This window comes from Apodemus sylvaticus, chromosome 18 (genome assembly GCF_947179515.1).
Source record: "Apodemus sylvaticus chromosome 18, mApoSyl1.1, whole genome shotgun sequence".
NCBI classification, from domain to species: Eukaryota; Metazoa; Chordata; class Mammalia; order Rodentia; family Muridae; genus Apodemus; species Apodemus sylvaticus.
In genome coordinates, this window is record NC_067489.1 from 26114440 (window position 1) to 26136898 (window position 22459).

The 22459-nt window shown below is 40.9% G+C and overlaps 1 protein-coding gene across 6 annotated transcripts in view; it reads right to left on the minus strand.

Moving 5' to 3' along the window:
- Positions 1 to 22459, minus strand: part of Unc5d (unc-5 netrin receptor D) — a 534361-nt gene that overhangs the window by 79709 nt on the left and 432193 nt on the right. For 5 of the 6 annotated variants that reach the window (XM_052162699.1, XM_052162701.1, XM_052162697.1 and 2 more), the window contains one exon: positions 8964 to 8996. The exons of the other annotated variant lie outside the window; for it this stretch is intronic. In XM_052162699.1, the coding sequence (XP_052018659.1) occupies positions 8964 to 8996 (33 nt within the window). The remainder of the gene's footprint in view (positions 1 to 8963; positions 8997 to 22459) is intronic. 6 annotated transcript variants of the gene reach the window in all.

The following is a 22459-nucleotide window of genomic DNA, read 5'->3' on the forward strand; positions in this document are numbered from 1 at the left end:
ACAATAAAATATAATTTAAGGTGAAAATTTTGTCTTAATTAAAACCTTGGATGGTTGGATGCAAATATCAACAAAAATAAAACATAAATTATATATATATTTAATGTAATTAAAAAAATATTAATTTTTTATGTGCATCATCATTTTGCCTGCATGCCCATCTGTGTGTGTGAGGTTGTCAGATCCCCTAGGACTGGAATTAGAAACAGTTCTGAGCTGCTATATGGGGGCTGGGAATTGAACCTGGGTCCTTTGGAAGAACATCCAGTGCTCTTAACTATTGAGGCATCTTCCCAGTTCCTCATAAAACATACTTTAAATACCAGATATGTTATAAGGATGAGGAACAGCATTAAAGTAATGAAAATACAGTAGAAAGAGGGGAATAGTTAAATTCTGGGAGAATTCTGTGAGTAACAAACCCAGACCTTATGGGAATTGCAATTTTTACAGGAGTAGTCTTTAGGCTGAAGACTGAGGGAAGATCTATTAAACACATTAACAGTAAGGTGGAGGGAAAGATTTCAGGTACAAATGAGAAAAATATAAGGCACTGATAAGCTCAAATGGCAATAGGTACTTGGTGTTTGCTTTGCTGAAGGGTACACCTGTAGCATATACCAGAAAGCCAACCGGCAGATGGTTAAAGTTGTCAAGAGAAGCTGCTTTGCCTAGGGCAACACCCATGAGCTCCTGAAGAGGCTTGAACAGGAAGGAGATCAGCTGAGAATGTAAGTTCTGAAAAGCTCAGCCAAACTGACTTAAGGCTACATCAGTTACTGGAAGATGACTGAAAAATCTCTTCTGGGAAGATAGCTTGCCTTTCTTGCCCAGAGCCCCAACATTTTTATTTTCATTATTTGGGATTTTTATAAGGCCATTTTCATGCATATACATAGTATTCTTTGCATATATCTCCCCTGTACCCGCTCTTTCTCTCTTTCTCTCCCTCCCTCCTTCTCTCCCTCCCTCTTCTCTTTCCTTTCCCTCTCTTTCTCTCTCTCTTTCTCTCTTTCTTTCTTTCTTTCTTTCTTTCTTTCTTTCTTTCTTTCTTTCTTTCTTTCTTTCTTTCTTTCTTTCTTTCCTTCTTTCTTTCCTTTCTTTCTCTTCCTTCCTTCCCTTCCTTTCTTTCTCTTCCCTCCTTCCTTCCTTCCTTCTTCCTTTCTTTCTCTTTTTTCCTTTCTTTCTTTCTTTCTTTCTTTCTTTCTTTCTTTCTTTCTTTCTTTCTTTCTTTCTTTCTTTCTTTCTTTCTTTCTTTCTTTCTTTCTTTCTTTCTTTCTTTCTTTCTTTCTTTCTTTCTTTCTTTCTTTCTTTCTTTCTTTCTTTTTTCCTTTCTCTTTCTTCCTTCCTTCCTTCCTTTCTTTCCTTCCTTTCTTTTTTTTATTCGATATAATTTATTTACATTTCAAATGATTTCCCCTTTTCTAGCCCCCCCCACTCCCCGATAGTCCCGTAAGCCCCCTTCTCTTCCCCTGTCCTCCCTCCCACCCCTTCCCACTTCCCCATTCTGGTTTTGCTGAATACTGTTTCACTGAGTCTTTCCAGAACCAGGGGCCACTCCTCCTTTCTTCTTGTATCTCATTTGATGTGTGGATTATGTTTTGGGTATTCCAGTTTTCTAGGTTAATAACCACTTATTAGTGAGTACATACCATGATTCACCTTTTGAGTCTGGGTTACCTCACTTAGTATGATGTTCTCTAGCTCCATCCATTTGCCTAAGAATTTCATGAATTCATTGTTTCTAATGGATGAATAGTACTCCATTGTGTAGATATATCACATTTTTTGCATCCACTCTTCTGTTGAGGGATACCTGGGTTCTTTCCAGCATCTGGCAATTATAAATAGGGCTGCTATGAACATAGTAGAGCATGTATCCTTATTACATGGTGGGGAATCCTCTGGATATATGCCCAGGAGTGGTATAGCAGGATCTTCTGGAAGTGAGGTGCCCAGTTTTCGGAGGAACCGCCAGACTGATTTCCAGAGTGGTTGTACCAATTTGCAACCCCACCAGCAGTGGAGGAGTGTTCCTCTTTCTCCGCACCCTCTCCAACACCTGCTGTCTCCTGAATTTTTAATCTTAGCCATTCTGACTGGTGTAAGATGGAAACTTAGGGTTGTTTTGATTTGCATTTCCCTAATGACTAATGAAGTTGAGCATTTTTTAAGATGCTTCTCTGCCATCCGAAGTTCTTCAGGTAAGAATTCTTTGTTTAACTCTGTACCCCATTTTTTAATAGGGTTGTTCGGTTTTCTGGAGTCTAACTTCTTGAGTTCTTTATATATATTGGATATTAGCCCTCTATCTGATGTAGGGTTGGTAAAGATCTTTTCCCAATTTGTTGGTTGCCGATCTGTCCTCTTGATGGTGTCCTTTGCCTTACAGAAACTCTATGCAGGGTTGGTTCAATATACGGAAATCCATCAATACAATCCACTACATAAACAAACTCAAAGAACAAAACCACATGGTCATTTCATTGGATACTGAAAAAGCATTTGACAAAATTCAGCATCCCTTCATGCTTAAAGTCTTGGAGAGAACAGGAATTCAAGGCCCATACCTAAACATAGTAAAAGCAATATACAGCAAACCGGTAGCCAGCATCAAACTAAATGGAGAGAAACTTGAAGCAATACCACTGAAATCAGGGACCAGACAAGGCTGCCCCCTTTCTCCTTATCTTTTCAATATTGTAGTTGAGGTACTAGCTCGGGCAATTCGACAACATAAGGAGGTCAAAGGGATACAAATTGGAAAGGAAGAAGTCAAACTATCATTATTTGCAGACTACATGATCGTCTACCTAAGTGACCCAAAGAACTCCACTAGAGAGCTCCTACAGCTGATAAACAACTTCAGCAAAGTGGCAGGTTATAAAATCAACTCCAGCAAATCAGTGGCCTTCCTGTACTCAAAGGATAAGCAGGCCGAGAAAGAAATTAGAGAAATGACCCCCTTCACAATAGCCACAAACAGTATAAAGTATCTTGGGGTGACTCTTACCAAACATGTGAAAGATCTGTATGACAAGAACTTCAAGACTCTGAAGAAGGAAATGGAAGAAGACCTCAAAAAATGGGAAAACCTCCCATGCTCATGGATCGGTAGAATCAATATAGTTAAAATGGCCATTTTGCCTAAAGCACTATACAGATTCAATGCAATACCCATCAAAATCCCAACTCAATTCTTCACAGAGTTAGAAAGAGCAATTATCAAATTCATCTGGAACAACAAAAAACCCAGGATAGCTAAAACTATTCTCAGCAACAAAAGAAAATCTGGGGGAATCAGTATCCCTGACCTCAAGCAATACTACAGAGCAATAGTGTTAAAAACTGCATGGTATTGGTACAGTGACAGGCAGGAGGATCAATGGAACAGGATTGAAGATCCAGAAATGAACCCACACACCTATGGCCACTTGATCCTCGACAAAGGGGCTGAAAACATCCAATGGAAAAAAGATAGCCTTTTCAACAAATGGTGCTGGTTCAACTGGAGGTCAGCATGCAGAAGAATGCGAATTGATCCATCCTTGTCTCCTTGTACTAAGCTCAAATCCAAAAGGATCAAGGACCTCCACATAAAGCCAGACACTCTGAAGCTAATAGAAAAGAAACTGGGGAAGACCCTTGAGGACATCGGTACAGGGAGAAAGTTTCTGAACAGAGCACCAATAGCGTATGCTCTAAGAGCAAGAATTGACAAATGGGACCTTTCCTTCCTTTCTTTCTCTTCCTTCCTTTTCTTTCTTTCTTTCTTTCTTTCTTTCTTTCTTTCTTTCTTTCTTTCTTTCTTTCTTTCTTTCTTTCTTTCTTTCTTTCTTTCTTTCTTTCTTTCTTTCTTTCTTTCTTCCTTCCTTCCTTCCTTCCTTCCTTTCTTTCTTTCTTTCTCCCTCCATCCTGCTTGTTCCCTTTGTCTCTTGGACAGTTTTGGTTCCACCTTCATGTCATCAGTATAGACATGATTTTATGCATTTACAGGACCGTTCTCTTTCCCTTTGGATCTTCTCTTGCTACTGCAGTTATGGTATCTTCTCTGCAGTGACTCTGACCTCCTTTATATCCAACTCCGTCTGTCCTTCCAGGTCTGATCCTTGGCTCTTCTTACTTGATATTCTTTATACACCGACCTCCATCTACCTGCTACCTTTAAATATCATCTTGGCACTGACAAGTCCCAAATGCACGTCACCAGCTAGGACATTTCTCTGCCTTCCAGGCTCATGTACTTAACTTCCTATTCTACACTCCATTTAGACACTTAAAAGGATTCTCAAAACGAATTCTGAGCTCTTCTTCCAAAATTATCCATAATGTTTCCCTAGTATTAGTAATGGCAACACCATCCTTCCTATGCATAGCCCCAAATTTGGAACCACCCAAGACATCTTTGTTTTTTATATCAATCTAGCATCTAAACCTTGGATTCAAAATATGACCTTTTCCCCTAAATATTATTTCCCATTCAGTCTGAGCCACAGTTGTCTTGGACCTAGATCTTTCTAAGAGCATAGCTATGATGACAGATATGGTTGTAATAGATCATTGTAATGGATGTCCTTGCTTCTGTTCTGGTTCCCTATAGGTTTACACTTGACACTGAAGTTATGGTTTATCTTTGAAAATATTAGGTCATGTTGTTCTGAATAAAATCCCCCATGACTTTCCACTCCCTTTGGAGTCAAGGTCAAAGTCTTTTTGACGGCTTGCAATGCAATGGAGTTTTCCCTCTCACCTCACCTCTGCTGCCTTGACCAGACACTCCTCTTAGTTTTGCTGCATATAACCTTGGCTTCTTATGTCCTCAGAGCCTGCAAGCAAGTTCTTCCTTCAGAGCCTTCATTTCCTATTAGTCCACTAACTTGAATACTCACCCTCATCTCAGGTACCCCAGACTTGTGCCATCTTCATTCTGCTGTCATTCTGAAATGCAACTATATTACAGAGTCTTTCTCTGAATACTTTATTGAAAAAGAGTCAACTTTCCCTCAAAGCTTGCCCAAGGTCCTCACCCTACTTTATTTCTCTTCACAACATGACATATCATTGCCAAGTACTTCCTGACATTTATATTTATTCCATCTTTCTTCCATAAAACTGTGAACTTTATGGAGCCTATAATGTGTTGTGCTTAGGGCAAATTTTCCACTCAGCAGAACCTATCTTAGTACACAGTGAGGACTTGTAAGTAACTGTTGAGTGGATGGATGGAAATGATTGGGAAATGGAAATGGAAAGTAGCCAGTGAATCAGAGATTTGTTTCAGCATAGAAGAGCCAGACAGGGATGGTTGGTTGGATACAGGAGGTGAGGAAGATAGAGACTGTCCAGGTTTCTGACCCAGACCACTGACCGAATGGCTTACTAAATCAGAGAAGAGGGAGGGACTGATGCACTAGACACAGGGACAAAGAAGGATAAATTGAACCTTTAATGTTGGAACGAAGGCTAATTGGAGATATTCAACTGCAGATGTCTTTGAGACAACTAGAACCATTGGTTTCATTTCATGAAAAGTGTTCATTTCCTCCTCCTCCTCCCCCTCCTTCTCTTTCTTCTCCACATCCATCCCCTCCTCCTCCTTTTAAACTCATTTGTATTTTCTATGTATTAGTCTCTCTCTCTATTTGTCTCTGTGCACCATATGCATACAGTGCCTTCAGAGGCCACAAGATGGCCTTTGATGCTCTGGAACTGGAGTTACAGGTGGTTGAGATCCACCATGTAGATGCTGAAAACTCAGTCTAGGACATCCGGAAGAGCAGCTAGTGCTCTTAACCTCTGAGCCATCTCTCCAGCCCTGCATGAACTCATTTCTATAGGGAGAGAGACATTGTGTGGGAGGGTTCTGGAGAGAGATTAGAGCCCAGAACAATATTCTGGTGTCATGCTGGATCCTGGCTGTGCACATCTCAGGTGAAAGCACAGATCCAGCCACCCTCCTAAGCGTTCCACCATTCAGTGAGCCCCTTTCTCCAAGCCTCCAAGGAGTTTCATTGTCAGAACGCCACCATTTTTCAGTCTGACTCTGGGGATTCGTGCTTGCCATTCAGAACCTACTATATTTTACTGCACCTCCTGACATTGTTACACAACATTTATTGAAAGCACATTTGATGGTAATGAAGTTTCTATTAACTATGATTAAATCTCATAAAGCACCTGAAGATAATTTAAGATGTGCAGAAGCAGAAAATGAAACATTCGGTTTAGTACATTAGGAAACGTAATTGATTAAATTATCTCATTTACAATAAGTGCTTTCATGAGCTATGCAGTGCACATATTTTCCCCAGTTTGTCATTATGACTTGCCAACACATATCTTAAGACTTCAGTTTCTTTTTGTACCTCCTTGCAATTCAAAGCTAGCTCTCTTGCCTGTCTGTTTTCGAGAACAGTGTAGAAAACTCCGTCTGACTGATGGAGTCTACCCACCAGGACTTGTAGAAGATGATGTGTACCGCTATATGTAGGAACAGGTTGTTTCTCAATTATCTTCATAATTGACTTTGATTTTGCATCAGTGATGATTCATGTCACCTTAAATTCAGCCCCACATTCACTGAACGCCTAGCCTGAAATTGGGTAATGCACTTCTAACCATGCCGCTCACAAAGCCCAGACTGGATTCCTCTGGGAACCTTTTGCAATCTCGTTGATTCTGGTACAGTTTTATTTTTAGGGGAAATCACAAATTAAAATAGTTTAAGCGATTCTGTTGCACCATCCAGCAATTATGCATGGTGCTTAGAAGCAAGAACCCTAAGTAAAAATGAATTCAGGAGTCCCTACAGAAAAGAAACGGCCTCTGTGGGCTTTACAGCTGAAAGTACAGATGTAACCAAATTAGAAAGGCACAGGACTCACAAACTGAGCATGAAATTAATGTTTAAAAACACACACACACACACACACACACACACACATGCATTTCTAAATAATCCTCATCACTGGTCACCACATGGACAACTGTGATCTTGTCATATGGTACACAAAACCAGGGGGTGGCATGCTAATGAGACTAAGAAGCAGTCAAGTGTCCACTCATCCCAGCTATTACCCTGGGAGTCAAGACACAGGCATAGGCTGCACATTGAAAGTCAAAATTCTCCTCCCCTCAATGTAGTCATGTAACACACACACACACACACACACACACACACACACACACACTGCCCAGTTGTTCCCAACTCAGTCTTCAAAAGCAAGTGTTCATGAAACCAGAATTCTGCTACCTAGGTACCAAGGGTTGCTTTCTAAGCAGCTGGTATCAGTGAATAAAGATACTGAGAAAGTTTTTGTTTTACAGACTTCTCAGATTCCAAGCTAGTGGCCTCTCTGACTACCAGCTCCCCGAGCAATGTAGTGGAGCAGAAACAAAATGTCTGGATTTTCCTCTCATGTGTCCTGATGCCTACCCCTGGGTGCCTATTTCTGTCTGCCTTCTGAGGTCTTTATTTGTATTTTTTTCCAAAGAAGTTAGCCAATAAAAGCTGTTAACTTTCCTAAGAGCTTTGAATCCCTACCTTGCAGATTTAAATGATCAAAAGTCATTCATCTTGTATTAAATGAGAGAAGTTAGACACAGACAGGTTTTCCAGGCTTTACATTCCAAAGCAGCTGGACAGCTGTCTACTTTACTATTTATGCCAGTTGTGTGGTTCTTTCCTCAGAGCTTACAATATGGGGATATGTTCTCATATATATCATATGTATATATGTGTTTATGTATATATGCATATTGAAAGACAAATTTCTCCTCCCTTCAACATGAACTCATGCCAACATGTATACATACACACAATGCTGAATATATATATATATATATTATAGTATAGTATAGTATAAATATATACTATATATATAGTATGTGTATGTACATATATGCACATATATAGAATATATATGGTATGATTCTCTATATAGCACTAGTATGTTTTCTTTATCTCTAATTTTTTGCAATTCCTTAAACATACTATCATGTAGATCCTAGTAGTATCCATCATCACAGATTCTAATTCCCTTTTTTCCTAAGTAGGATATGCTTATTATGTTGCCATTACACTCCAAGATTCTGCCCTGTGTATGGTCTCCCTCCAGACAATGCTAAGGCTATGTCTCTTGACCTGGCTATGCAATGAAATCACTTGGGCAGCTCTGAAAAATTAAAGATTTCTGGATTCTGATCTCTCCTCCCCGCCCCCCCCCCCACACCGACTCCCAATTTTGATTTTCCAGGTAAAGCCTGGAAACAATTTTTAAAAGGCATCTAGGTTACCATAAGGGCAGTCAAAGCTGAGGACCACACGATCAAATGGCCAGCTGCCAATCATGTAAGATATGCTCTCGTTCCCTAAATCCTCTGGATGCAAAACGGAAATAATCCAAAGGCCTCTTCATAAAGCAAGCCTGTAGCTAGGGGACTAAAGGCTCACCAGCACCAGCACCAACACTCCGCTTGAATTTATTTCCCTGTGGAGGGCAGGCTCTTAATCTCCATAGTGACCATAGATGTCCCAGCAGGTGAGACTAGGTTTATATTCTTCAGAACCCTTCCTTCCCTGCCTTTTCCTGGGAGGGCTAAGAGCCAGGCTTTTTGCCCACAAGCCTGCTTTCCATGCAAGTGTGTACTGACAAATATTTATTAATTTTAATGCTATAAATCTCTCCAGAAATAAGAATCGTAGATGACATTTGCGGAGAAATGGACTTATAGGCAGAAAGAATCAAGAAGAGAGATTTACTTTTTCTTTGAGGGAGGGGAAGGGTGTGCATATTTCTTTTTGATTTAAACCTCCGATATGTGACTTCAAACTCAATGAGGAGAGGCCCGGAAAGCCCTGGGTCTGTCAGAGGACTTTGGTTCTCCTTGGCTCCGGAACAAATACAACGGTAATGCAGCAAATACGAGAATAAATTATATTCACAAGAGGAAAAATAACTTACTTTGGGGTTTTATTTCATGAAGAGGTTTTTTATCTAAAAGAAAGAAAGAGAAAGAGAAAGTTGCATTTAATAAATTTACATGGAGCAGATATATTCCCCATATTACTTTGTATGGACCTTTATAAATGATATATTTTCTCCGATTTGCAGGCAATATGGATTATGGAGGCCCACATTTTTCTTTTGCATTCCAATTTTTATTTTCGCCTCTTTTTGAAATATTTCCATATAATGATTATTTTATTTATGAATATATTTTTCTCTCCAGTTTGCTAGCCTATCTTTTCCTCCCTTACTTCTGCTAGATTCTTATCTGCATGATAAGTGCAGGGAGCTTGCAGACTGCCTGCGCCTTTTAACATCCAGTGAGCAGCCTGCTCAGGTGACAGATGCCATTTCAGTATACATGAAGACAGAAAAAACAAACCAGGAAATGAATATTTAAAGGGATCCTGCACTGGTTTGCAATAGTCATGGTCTGTATGTAAACTCCCAGACTGCCTGGTGAACCTTTCTCTGGGGCTGTGGGTGTGGTGGTGTGAGGAATTTGGATTGGAGTTTTTGTTTTCTCTTTTCTTAATCTGCATCTTGTCTCACTCTGAGAAGAGAGAAGAAAGTGTCACTGTCTATGCAGCAAGCTGGTGGAGTGAGCAGAAAAGGCACTCAACTGGACCTTGGGGGTCAGAGGCACCGAAGGCATCTGGCATAGGTCTCCCCGAAGTTCTCTGCCCACCAAACACTCTCTGGTCCTGACCCCCACCAGCACATAGTTCTGAATCTCAGACTGACTATGGTGCCTGAGGCTCCCTTTGTTTTGCCCAAGACCCCCCTCTTTCCTCCTGCTCCACCTCGGGCAAACACCAGCACACTGTAGAAGGCAGTGTATGTGGAGAAGGTAGAAAGGGTAGTGCACTTTCAAGATGCTAGGGTTCAAGACTTTGCACAGTCTCCAGCACTCACAGGGGATCTGGCCCTCTCACCATCCTCTTCTAGGCCTTGAGGGGACACTGTCAGGCTACACACAGGTCAAGGTCACTGGCGATTATTCACAGAGTGCTAGGCTTCCTTTCCCAGACATGCTCTCTGTGAGTCTGAAGATGAGCCTCCCTGAGTGAGGATTACAGATTGTGGATTATGGTTTTATCAGACTCAAACACAGCATGCTATCTATTTTACGACTTCACAAATATTACCTGACTGACTGCCCAGTAACCCCACCCAGGCAGAGAGGCTGCTGTGGTCAGAGTTTGCCGAGGAATTTCTACTCACTAAATCCACTTATGAATTTCATATTGATCTTGACAGAGAGTTCTTACAGTACATAAGTGCAGTGTGCTTTGTGTGTTTAGCTGTCTGACCTGCTACAGAAGTAGATTTTACAAGCTAGATGGAAGCCATCCTCCTGTATGTGGATCATTTAATAGTAGGGAGGATGAGACAGCAGAAGGTACTGTTGTCAAATGAACGATTTCTGGGAAGACAATGTATTATTTATATTGACATGCTTACTCAAGATTTTCATTCAGGTTTCCAAGAACACTTGCATGCCCCTCGATGCACAGACTCGACACATTTCCCTGAGAGGAAGCAGGTGGCAGCTGGGGAAACCCAGATGCTACTGCTCTCAAGCATTAGAAGGCTAGGACTTTGGTGGGTTCCGCGGAGCTTCCGTTTTGCTAACTGCAAAGCATCTGAAAGCATTCAGTTCGGCAAGGCACTGAGAGCCTGGCAGGCCTGGCGTAAGTTGCCTAAATGAGATACATTGCTACAGCCACAAGAGGAAATGGAAGACACCTGTTTCGAGCTCTGTCTAAGTTCAGCAGCATTTTTCTTCTAAACCATGAGCCTGGGCATTAAACAGGAATGGATTTAACAACAGGTGAGATACAGGACGGACAGTCTTCAGAAAAACCCATTGACTATAACCGCGCTGACCAAGCTGTGAGAAAAGCAGGGGTGAAAGAATTCTAGTGGGGGTAGCTAGCTTTGAAGTAACAGTGAGTATGGCTGAGAAGCCAATGGCTAAGGTCTGGAGACAGAGACCTGGCCATAAGTGCACATGAGGCAGGGACCTTGCATTTCCCTCTGACCCAGCTCCAGTGCCAAGGTAATTGGCGCAAATATGGCAGATTTGGGGTCTGAACTGGCCTGGGTCTTTAAGGGTGCCACATGCCTTCCATGTGACTTCAAAGCTCCCACTGCCCTCAGAGTTCCCTACTCAGGTAAGGGGAATGTATCCAGGACCAAGAAGCACAGGGTTGGCCCGGATTTGGCTTACTACCTGCAGTAAGTGGTGGGTGATGACATAATTTCACCATGTCATGATGGTTATAAGTCCATTTGTTCATGATATGTATTTATTTTTTTGCTACTGCTTGGAGACAGACCACAATGCCAGGTGAGGAACTTCATTGATTTGGTCTAGTGTCTCTGCTATAGTGAGAGCAAACTGAGTCAGAACTTGGTTTCTTGATATGGAGAAGAAGAATGGGATCCTAAATTCTCTAGGGAACCTTTGCTTCCATCTACCCATGGTTAGTCTTCCGGAGCACAACCTATGATACGGGAACAAAAAACCATTCATACTGGTTTCCTGCTGCAGTGTCTAAATGCTTCAAAAGGCCACTGTTCTACCAGCCAGCGTGTCTCCCACACCAATCAGCATCTTGTAGAAGAAACTGGAAGGCTCTGGAGTCCAAATACCTCAGTCCCCTGGCATTAGCATCACACTTGGGTTCTGCTGTGTTTTGTAAAATAAGAATACCTTGGAAGGAAGCTTCCAAAGCACAGCATTTTCCTCAGTAAAACACTGAACCTGATGTCAGCCCTCCGCATGCACTAAGGAAGGCCGTCTACTGACCTTGCCAACTTTGAAGGCTTGGCCCATTCTACACGGAGGTTTATTCTCTTTACATAATCACTCTCTCACAAAGCTCAAGGCCATGAAATAACTTGGCCTTGGACAACCAAACCTCTCCACTTTAATTTCCTCCTCTCCAAAGGCCATATTCAAATACCCCCCTTAGTAAATTAATCCATTAGAGCCATGGTTCTTAACTTTGGCTGCCCATTAGAATCACCTGGGGAGCTTTTAAAATAAACACCCATGCCTGGGCCCTACTCCAAGAGCTCCTGATTAATTGGGGTTTGTGTTTTTGTGATTACCAGTACTTCCTGGCAAGAAATCGGGGACCCTGTGTGGTCAATGCCAGTTAGTGTCTGCTTCCCTAAGGGGCTGGGAGGTGGCAGAACACAGACAGGTCTGGGAAAGTTGGTTTTCTATTTGACAAGCATTGAAATAGTGCAGTTTGGATCCAGTAGAGGCTAAGCAGTAGTTTGGGGGGAATTCACAGCCACTTCCCAAGCTCTGCCTTAAGCCCTGGGAGGGCAGAAGGACGGAAGCAAATTGATGGTATGTAATTGTAACTCTGCCTTATTTAGAAGTTTATCTTAGAAAAAAGCTACCTTTGCTGTTTACTTACTAAGTATCCTAGACAGGCACAGAGGAAGAAAATGATTTACTACAGAGGATAAACACTGTTAATGTTAAGCCAGATTTGCATGTTTAAGTTTTTCTTTAATTTTTCTTTATATAATATTAAATACACATATGTATGCTTATATGTGTGGTAGCGTGAAAATACAGGGAATTTCCAGTCAGTCACATTATCATTTTCACATAGAAAATTCATAGCTTTCTGCCTTTGTCATTATTTACTACAGTAGAAATAGGGTTTTGTGATTCCCACCTCCTGCCAGTTTGTGTGTGGATAAAGGTGTCTATGAGAGGAAGGAGGGGGGAGGAACGTGAGGGACCAGAAGCAGGAGGGGAGGGAGGGGGCGCTTGGCTTTTCACTTTGGGTGATGATTCTTTCTTTTCTACCTTAGTCTTTGCTTCTTCCCCTCCCATTCAGTTTCCCAAAGCATTTCCAGAGGATCCATTGTTCTTGAGAGCTATTTATAAAGCTACCCACTGGCACCTAGCCCCTACTAGAAACCAAATGTAGCCAGCCTCGTGCTACCCACGCACATGCTGGGGACTTGAGGGAGCAGGTCTGAGGAGGCAGCAGCCCTGGACAGATGAACAACATCTACCAATGCCGCGATTCTTCCGATGCTGTGGGCTGGGATTCTCTGGTACTTGTGCTCCTGGCTTTCAAACACTGCTCTCAGCGGCTGCTTGGCCTCTGAGCCTCTTAGGATCAAAACAATGCGTGGGGATAGCGGCTCTTTCCCCAGACTACACAACCCAGGCATGTCACTACAGTCAACATGTAACCTTCTTTTACTTCATTTCCTTTTCCAAAGACCACTTTCATTTCCTTTTTTTTTTGTAGAGTATATTCTTCAAAACCTTTTCTGACCTGAAAAGATGCAAATCAGCGCTTTCATTGTAATTCGCTTTGCTCATTTTTTGAACTCACAGTGTTCAGTTTACCAAAATGGGGAATAATCTGTCTTTTCTGGCCAAACCCTTGCTGTTTTATTTGTTATAATTTCTAGCCTCAGCACGGAATATTTAACCCCGGTCCTTTGCTACCTCAGATCTTAGCCTACTGTCCTGCTTTCCAGATCTCGCCCTATGAGTTCGACTCTAGAGATCCTCAACTAATCTCCTGTAACTGTGCATGTGATGAATCTATTAACTCTTCAGCTCCCTCGTAAGCTCCATTTCAGTTCATGGGACACCCCTCTCACAACAATTTCCCAGAAAAGCCTCCTGCTTCAGAGGTGCAGACCCTGACATCGCTGGTGATTGCTTCATTAGCAGATGGCAGTCTCTTCGATTTGGACAGCTTACAGTCAATAAAATACAGAATACGTTATTTTTTTAAACCTAATGATTTCATGTGTTTATATTTTTCTATATTTTGAACTCATGTATATCTGTCATTTATAGGTCCATATAATGTACCATGCAAGACAATGGTGAGTCTGTTGAGTCTATGTGGCGTTATAGAGTCACGAGAAGAATAGTATGCAGAGCGCTGGGCAAATGATGCAGTTGGCAAGGTATCCCAAATAAATGTGAAGGCCTAAGGTTGGAGCTCTAGTGTCATGTATATGTTGGTGGGACACTCTGGCATACCTGCAATCCCAGCAAGTGTGGGGGGAATCCCTGGAGAGATAAATTAGACAAATTGATGGGTTTCAGGTTCAAGTGAGAAACCCTGCCTCAATAAATGAACTGATCCAGGAAGATACTTGATTGAATCTTAGACCTACATGCTGCCCCGACCCCATCCCACATATACACAGAAAACACGATCAAATACGTACCCAAGCATACCACAAACACACACAAATGCAAAACCAATCACTCAGAGGAGCTGATTAAAAGTAGCTTCATTCTTTGTAGATGTGGGAAAAGAGAGGCTGGGGTTATTGATTATCAGTGTGTGTGTTTCATTTATTCAAACATTACCTCTTTCCCAATATGGAGAGATAATTACCGAGCTGTTTTATGCCCTCTGAATGCTGCCCAAGGCCGGAGGAAGTCCCAGGGCCTTCCTGAAAGCCTGTATTAGCACTGAAGATAATTAGACAAATAGAAGGCCTGCTTGACATTAGACCTGAGTGCCAGGCACACGCTTACTGGACAGGGAAGGACTCTGTCTCCTAGTGTTCAAACACACAGAAATGCAGTGACCAATATTTGTATTCACTATAAACTTGTCTAATAAGCAAAATGCAGAACAAAACAGATAAGTAGGAGAGTCTTCTTATTGTATGTGTGTGTTTGTGTTTGTGTGTCTGAATCCCTCAGTGTGCTTTCCTGATAAGTTTGTGGGGTGCGGGGGTGGGGTGGGCAGGGGAGGGGAGACCCAGTGAAGGTCATATATCTACCCTGTCACAGGATGGGTCAAAGCCTCCCTTTCTCACTCCCAACTCTCAGTTTCCCTACATCAGTAGGTGAAAAACAGTTCCATTGATAGCTTCCACCTAAGAATTATCCAAGAACTCATGATGCTAATTAGATGAAGACAGAGGGTTCTACCACAGACAGCTCATGCATGTCACATGTGGTGACCGTGGCTCGAGCACTGCCCTTTGCTATAGCTCACGATTAGTGTTCATTTAGGAGGTGCAATTTCCTTCCCCTCTTTGCCTTTCCAAATACTGTATCTAAGATCTGAATATGTGTCTTTAATAGCCATTCTCACAAGTTGTGTTTCCATATTTAATTTTGAACTAAATCATTTTAAATTTCTAGACTCTAGGTTTTTTACTTTTTACTCATATATAATTGGACTTAGCTACGTGGTAGAATGTGGTTTCAACATGTCCTCGCCTTATGTAGAGTAATCAGCATGTCCGTTAACCTGGTGCTTTTATCATTTCTTTAATACGAGATGATTCAAAATACCCTCTTTTAGCTACTGTGAACCAGCACATTTTTTGCTGGCTATTGTTATGTTAACTTCAGATCTCTTTCATCTTTTCTAGCTATAACATGGTCTATGTAAGCCATCTATGCAGCTTCCTAATCCCCACAGCCTGTGGTGACCATTTTGTGGTCACACAGTCAAATATGATTCAGACATTAAAAAGAAAAAAAATATTGTCCCTTGCAGCAACAGATGGACTTGAAGATCACTGTGGTCACTGAACTAAGCCAGTAACAGAAAGCTGGGTCATCCATGAGTTCATTCATTTGAAAACACACAGGCTTCCACAATGCTCTCTCCATTTGCAGTCAGTCTGTGCTTGAGTTTGTTTCTAGGATGGTTTTTATGATGGTAGAAACCTTCATGTTCCAAGGCTCTTACAAAGCCTTTCTGTAATTTCTGCAACCTCTCTACTCAAACCTCGCTTCCAAGTGGCAAATGCTGGCTTCCAGCTCTGCTCTCAGGGAAGATGCACACTGAAGTCCCCTTCTGGGCCAAGGATGCTTTTCCTTGACCCCCTTGTGTTTGCAAGAAATGTCTGCACCCATTCAAAAGGGCCCACAGGCTGACTTATAGCTCAGTGGGTAAGGAATGGGCTAGCACGTGGAATACCTTGCACTTCTCACCACTGCAAAGACCAATCAAGCAAAATGCCAGAGCAAATGATCACTTTGGACAGATGGAACGTCTAGTTATTTTAAGTATTAATCAACATCCTAGCAAAATTAGCACACTGAATAAGTAATTAACTGAACATTCCATGTTCATTTCAGAGCTCTTCACAATAACAAAGAAACAGAAACAATTGAAATGCCCACTGATAAGTGGATACAGGAAATGCCATGGACAGCTGGTAGAATGTGATATATGTATACATGGACATGGTATATCACAGATACATGACCGAATATTGCTCAAGCTTTGCAGAAGAGTTGCTCCCAATGTCATGTAAGGACTTGGGGACCCTGTGCTAAGAGAGGAAAGACTGCCCCAGACAGACAATACTGCATGGTTTGTTTTCCATGTGGACTCTAAAAATGTCAAACTCAGACCAGAAAGTAAAGAGTTGCTGCTGGTGGTAAGTCAAGGGCTGGAGGTGAAGATTGTGAATGGAAAGGCAGTTAGATCAGGAAGCTCTGGAATGAAATGTCCAGCACTGTGACTACAGTCAATAGCATCCTGTGCATTTGAAATCTGCTCAGCGAGAGGCTCTTATGGAGGTGCTGAGGATGCTAATTACCTAGGGGTGGTATTTCACAAGTGCTCAGAAAGCAAACATTCAGGCCACGGAGTAGACATAACAACAACTTTTAACCTTTTAACCGATAGCTTCACTAGACTCCAGGAAAAGTCTGCAATGCAATGGAAGGTTCTGGAAGGTTACAGAGACTTACCCACTGCTTAGATAATGGCTGACACTTGCTACGTGTGGGTGACAGAACTTGACTCACAAAGAGCATCTTGGAGAGAAACTGTAATCTGTGGAGCCCCAGTTCAAACATCCTCCCTCACCCTTTTCCCATTTTGTGATTTTTCTAAGCCACCCTCCTGCCTGAAATTCCCTAAGGGTAGGGTTGCCAGCCTGGTCCACCAAAGCCAGTCACTCTTGCTCTTAAAGGTTCTCCAGTCCTTATATTAGCCGCACAGTTACTATTACATCACAAGCAGCCAGTCTTTCCCTGTTTATCACCAAGAACAGGAACTGGATAAAACAAGAACTCTTAAGTATCTGTGGACTAACTTAGTGCTAAGTATTACAGCAAGCAATAAAATGACCATCAGGTAGCTTTCTAATAATAGGTATTGTTATGTATATAAAACATATTATATAATATATAATAATAGGTGCTAAGAAACCTTAATTCCACAATTGGGTCCTGAATGAGTCTAGTGTCCTCTTTCATTGGGATTGGGCAATTTATTTGTCAGTTACAAGTTGTCCTGTACTCTGTGTAATGGCCTCTCAAATCCTATGTGTGAAAGAATTAGATTAACTTCTCAAAATATGCAAAAGCTCTGAATCCTGAGATTTCAGTGGTGCCTGATTCATTTCCATATGGCATTTGTGTTTGTATACATACCCATAGATATGAGATCACTATCAAGTGTCTAAAATTATTTTTAACTTTCAGAACATCCATGGAACTTAGACATCACTGGGTGCTTATTTCATGGGATGCAGTATCTCCATTCTTGCCCCTAGTCACAGCTGGTTAACAAAGTATCTGAACTGATACCACAGACTCTTGACTCCTAGCTCAAGGATATTTACTATCTACTGTATTTTTCTAAGTGATATTAGTAATTTTCCATTCCATCTAACACTAATATTGTTGTGAAATGAACAGCTGAGACTACTTGCATTTCTTTTTCTTTGATGACATTACTCTGGAGAAGTCTTAAAGGGTGAAGGAAGTCATGATATTGGCATCTTTAGTTCATGGGTCCCTGTTTCAAGTTCTCTTGAAGACTTACATATATTTAATATGCATTCAAAGGACGGAAGCAGAACCAAGATACAAGATGTCCTCTCTCTCCATTCATTTGCGTCATTCAGCACACCCTGGAGGCCACTGAATTTTGTAGAGTAGATTGCTTAGTTTTAAATCACCTCCGCCACTGGGTACTTGCCATTTCTTTCACAGCCCAAGGATTCTATGAGTTCAGTTATTAAATCTTTCTTCAGTCCAGATGAATATTTCTTAGCTCAGAGTTTTGTGGAGTTGAATCTTGAACTAATTGCAATGTTAATGTCAAATCTGTAATTCAGAGAGCTAATCCCCCCCCCCCCTTTTTTTTTGACAAGTCTAGATGCTGGAAACTTCCATAACAGAAAAGGACTGTGGTTATCAGCAGCTACTGAAAGCTGTTTCTATTAGCTATGGAAACAAATGAGTATACAAACAAATAAAAAAGATATCATGAATGCTAATTTGATCCCTTCTTCTATTTTGTAACAAAGGAGATTTGAGTTTAGGTTGGAAAATGTGGAATGGCTTTGTACAAATTCTTTGCTGTCAAATTGTTAAAAAAAAACAAAAAAAAAACCCAAACAAACAAACAAAAAACCCAGGTGCTTCCTGTGATTCTACAAACCAGAGTATCCCTCTCCTACATCCCTCTCCTGCATGTCTTGCCTGCACCCCTCTCCTGGCGTGGTGGGGACATTCACTTTTGCCCCTGGATCATCGATGCTGGAAGTGTGCCTTCTTTCTCCTGAGCCTTCCCCTCAGTGTGCTTACCTATTGTCAATATCATAAAATGCAGAGCTGCGTGTAGCCTTTAGAGTCAGTCATCTGGCCCATCTCCTCCTAGGGCTATCCTTAGGTCAAATTAAGGTGATAAAACTGAGAGGCATTCATTTAGTGGCTTAACAGAAGTGCTGAGTATGGGTGAATTTTAAGAATACTCAAATAATGTATGGGTTCTCCTAAACACCACTGACAGTTTAAAAACTGACAGAATTAGTCAAATTACAACTCAAAAATGATTTAAGTAAAGAATGTATGTGTGTCCCCTCCCACATTTTAAAAAGTACATCACATTTTAGTAGAAATGCACTAATCAGACACAGAAGAAAATATTTAAATAAAATAGCCCTACTATTGATATTTATTTAAGAACGTGGAAAGTATTATAAATACACACACACACACACACACACACACACATATATATATCCTTTAGCTGTGGGATGAATGTCTGTCTGTCTGTCTCTCTCTCTCTGTGTCTCTGTGTGTATATGTGTTGTATAATATATATATGTTATATATATTATAATTCCACTATTAAACATCATCTACACAGGGTGCAGTTTAACTTTTCACATCAATGGAATGCATAATATGGTAGTGTGAGCCTTCTGGGGGCTGCATCTTCTCTAAAAGATACCTAATAACATAATATATTTCGTTTATAGACAAACACATTTAGGGTTAGGAAAATCAAGAGCTTGGTTCAGAACAGTTCTGTTCATGGAATTCAAACATAATTATAGCTCAAGAGATCTGACCTAGCCAAAGTGCCTAGATTCTTCAACCTGTCCTTTAGCTGTGGGATGAATATCTGTCTGTCTGTTTCTCTGTGTGTCTCTGTGTGTATATGTGTGTGTATGAGTGTGTTTGGAGGGGTTCATTCTTTTATTGATCACATTCCTGAATTCATTCCCATTTCTAGTCATTTGGAAAGAGAATGACTGGTTTCAACCCATAATCAGAGGACCTGAGAAGGCTCGTTAGCTGTGCTTCTGGAGATAGTTTCCTCCTGGCTGCCTCACCTCAGAAATCTGGTCCTTTTTACCTTCCCACAATCTCAAGTTCAGAGTCACTGTTCTGACAGTACCTACTGAGGATGGTAGATGCAACGTTTTCTCTTTTCCTTCCAGTGGATTTACATCCAGTCAACTTCTGGGCTTTCGGACAAATATTTTACCCCCTTAAGAACATTCTAAATCTTTGGCAGATTGTATTTCTTCATTTTGCATCATCATGGGAACCTATTCTTATTTTTAAAAAATACTGCTATATATTCTCATTTTGTTATTTTCCTATATGTAACCTGGTCTGTAAATGAAGTCATCTTCCTCCCCTGCAGTCCTAAATCAATTTCAGAGTCCATTTTCTTTATATTCAGGTTTTATTTTGATGACTCTCCTGAACAAATTTAACAAGATGAGTTCATGGTAAACAAACATCCACACATTCTTGTTAAAGTACCACATAGTATGACCTGCCTAACTCCGGGGCAAGTGTGTAAATGTGTGTGTGTATGGGGGGGGGGGAGATCCATCCAAATATGATTAGAAGGAGTAGATGAAAAACAGGTGAAAGAAGGCAGAAGGAGAAAAAAGAGAGACTAGAAAACAGGTAGTGTAAATTTATGGGAAATTAAAAAAAAAGAGGTAACAATGGAGAATGTCCTTGTGACAAAAGGCATTTTAAATGTTTCAGAGCTAGCTGGTAACAAGGGGGGAGACTTTTAAAAGCATACAACAACTAGGGGACACTGCGTGGAAGAAGGTCCATCCTTATTTGGAAAGAGGATTACTTCTTAAAACAATCTGACACCTTTTTACTTATGAAAAAGGCAAGATAAAAAAAAAGAATATATTGAGTAGATAATGAAGGAGATTTTAGAGTTATTCTTTGCACGGTTTATTTATTTATTTTATCCTTTTTATGCTCAATTCTACCTAGGATATGACACATTAAGTGGGAGTTTTCTTCTCATAAAGCAAAAGGCAAAAAGGCAAAAAGAGTCAGCTTCTAGAATTTCAAGGACTACTTCCATTATGACACCTGAGGATTAAAATATTTACTTTGCATTTTCTTTTTAAATTAAACACAATGAAAACTTGTGCCGTGCAGTCATTCCATTGTCTTCTGAAAGCTTAGGATATACTGATCTTCTTCTGGGGTGTCCGTTAGTGGGACAATGTTTATTGGGGTACGGGGGAGATGTTGCTACTAACTGGCCTAATGACTGCCCGTGTGCCCAGATTGACATCCTTATGACTCCTGTGTGCCTGCAACATCACACCCACACTTGCTGTGCAGTGCACACAAAGGTAACTGTGAATTAATCAATGTTTGTTATGCAGGAAGGCAAACTACCAAGTCTCTCTTCAAAAGGAGCACCTAGTCAGCACTGTTAAAATGAGTTACTGCTGGATTTTTATTTGTTTGCAGTGTGGGAGATAGAATCCACGGCCTCATTCGTACATACTAGGCAAGCATTTTATCCTGGAAACCTAGCCCCTTTGTACTACACACGAAATGGGAGAGCTTCTTTCAATTTTCAAACCACTTGGGAAGAATTTGCAAGCTGTAGGACACTTTATGGCTACCTAAGAATAAATTGCATTAGGTTGGTATCTTGGTGAGGCCATATTTATGTCTTTGCTACATAGACTTCCTGCTGGAACTAAGGAGCTATGCAGTGATCCCTGTTCCGGAATTTAAACAAGTGTAATTAAACAAGTGTAATCTCAGTATTATTCTTAAATCTTTGCCCACAGAAAGACGTTGATGAGATTGGTGCTGGTAAAGAGACATTTGTCTATTATGATCTTATATGAAAAATAGGTGTTCTATGTACATTGCAGGCACAAAATAGGATAAAAATGCTCTAAACTATTCTAGAATAAAATGTCTCTTATTCAGTGGTCTAAACAAAGGCCACTGATTAAAGTGTAATAGATAACAATGAGATCAGAGAAAACTCTTAACAAAACAACCATTATTTTCATGTGATTACAGCTTCACCCTTTCAGGAGTTTCCTTTAGGTCATTTAAGTGCATAGCTCAATAAAGTGTATTATTAGCTGGGCCTTGGGAACGTTTGTTTGAACCACTATTGTATGGATGTCATTATCTTTGCTGCGGCTTCCAAAAGTATCCATTGAAACTTTTCTTACCAATGTGCCTATCAGAAATGAAAACAAACCGCCATTTAACCCAATTGTACTGTTCCAAGCTGTCAATATTGAAGTGACCTATGCTCTGTCTTCATAAGATGGACAGATTAGTTTGCAGGTAGCATTGCCTGGAAGATTTTCTCTTTCTTTAAGTCCCCACTGGCATTTCTCTGGCTTTAGTCACACCACACATCTAGAGGCTAATCCCTTCTTCTGAAGCAGATCCACTTAATCTTCTCAAGCCAATGCCCTCCTTTTTTCTTTTTATTGGAATAAAAAACCACAGAGAAGGTGGCTCCCATCCCATAAGATCAATTTAAACAGCTACCATTTAATCTTTCTGTTCCTGTCCATGGGCATACACAGGTTATGGCATACCGGCTGTGATTCTCAAACATGTTGTGAAGATGAAAGGATGGAGGTCAGCTAGCTACACGATTCTGTTTAAGCCCAGAAAGCATGGCTAGCCAAGTCCTACTCTAAGAAACCATGGTCATACATATCCTCCTTTCCTACCAGTCATGCCTATAATGATCTTTCTCCCCTGAAATGGCAATTTTCAACCATTAAAGCATTGGATGTCAGGTTTATGCTTGTAATTTGGATCTATGGATTCTCTTTGCAAAACCTGTCCAATCTCACTCTCTCTAGCCTTGAGGCATATAGTTTCTTCTTGAGAGCATTTAGGTGTG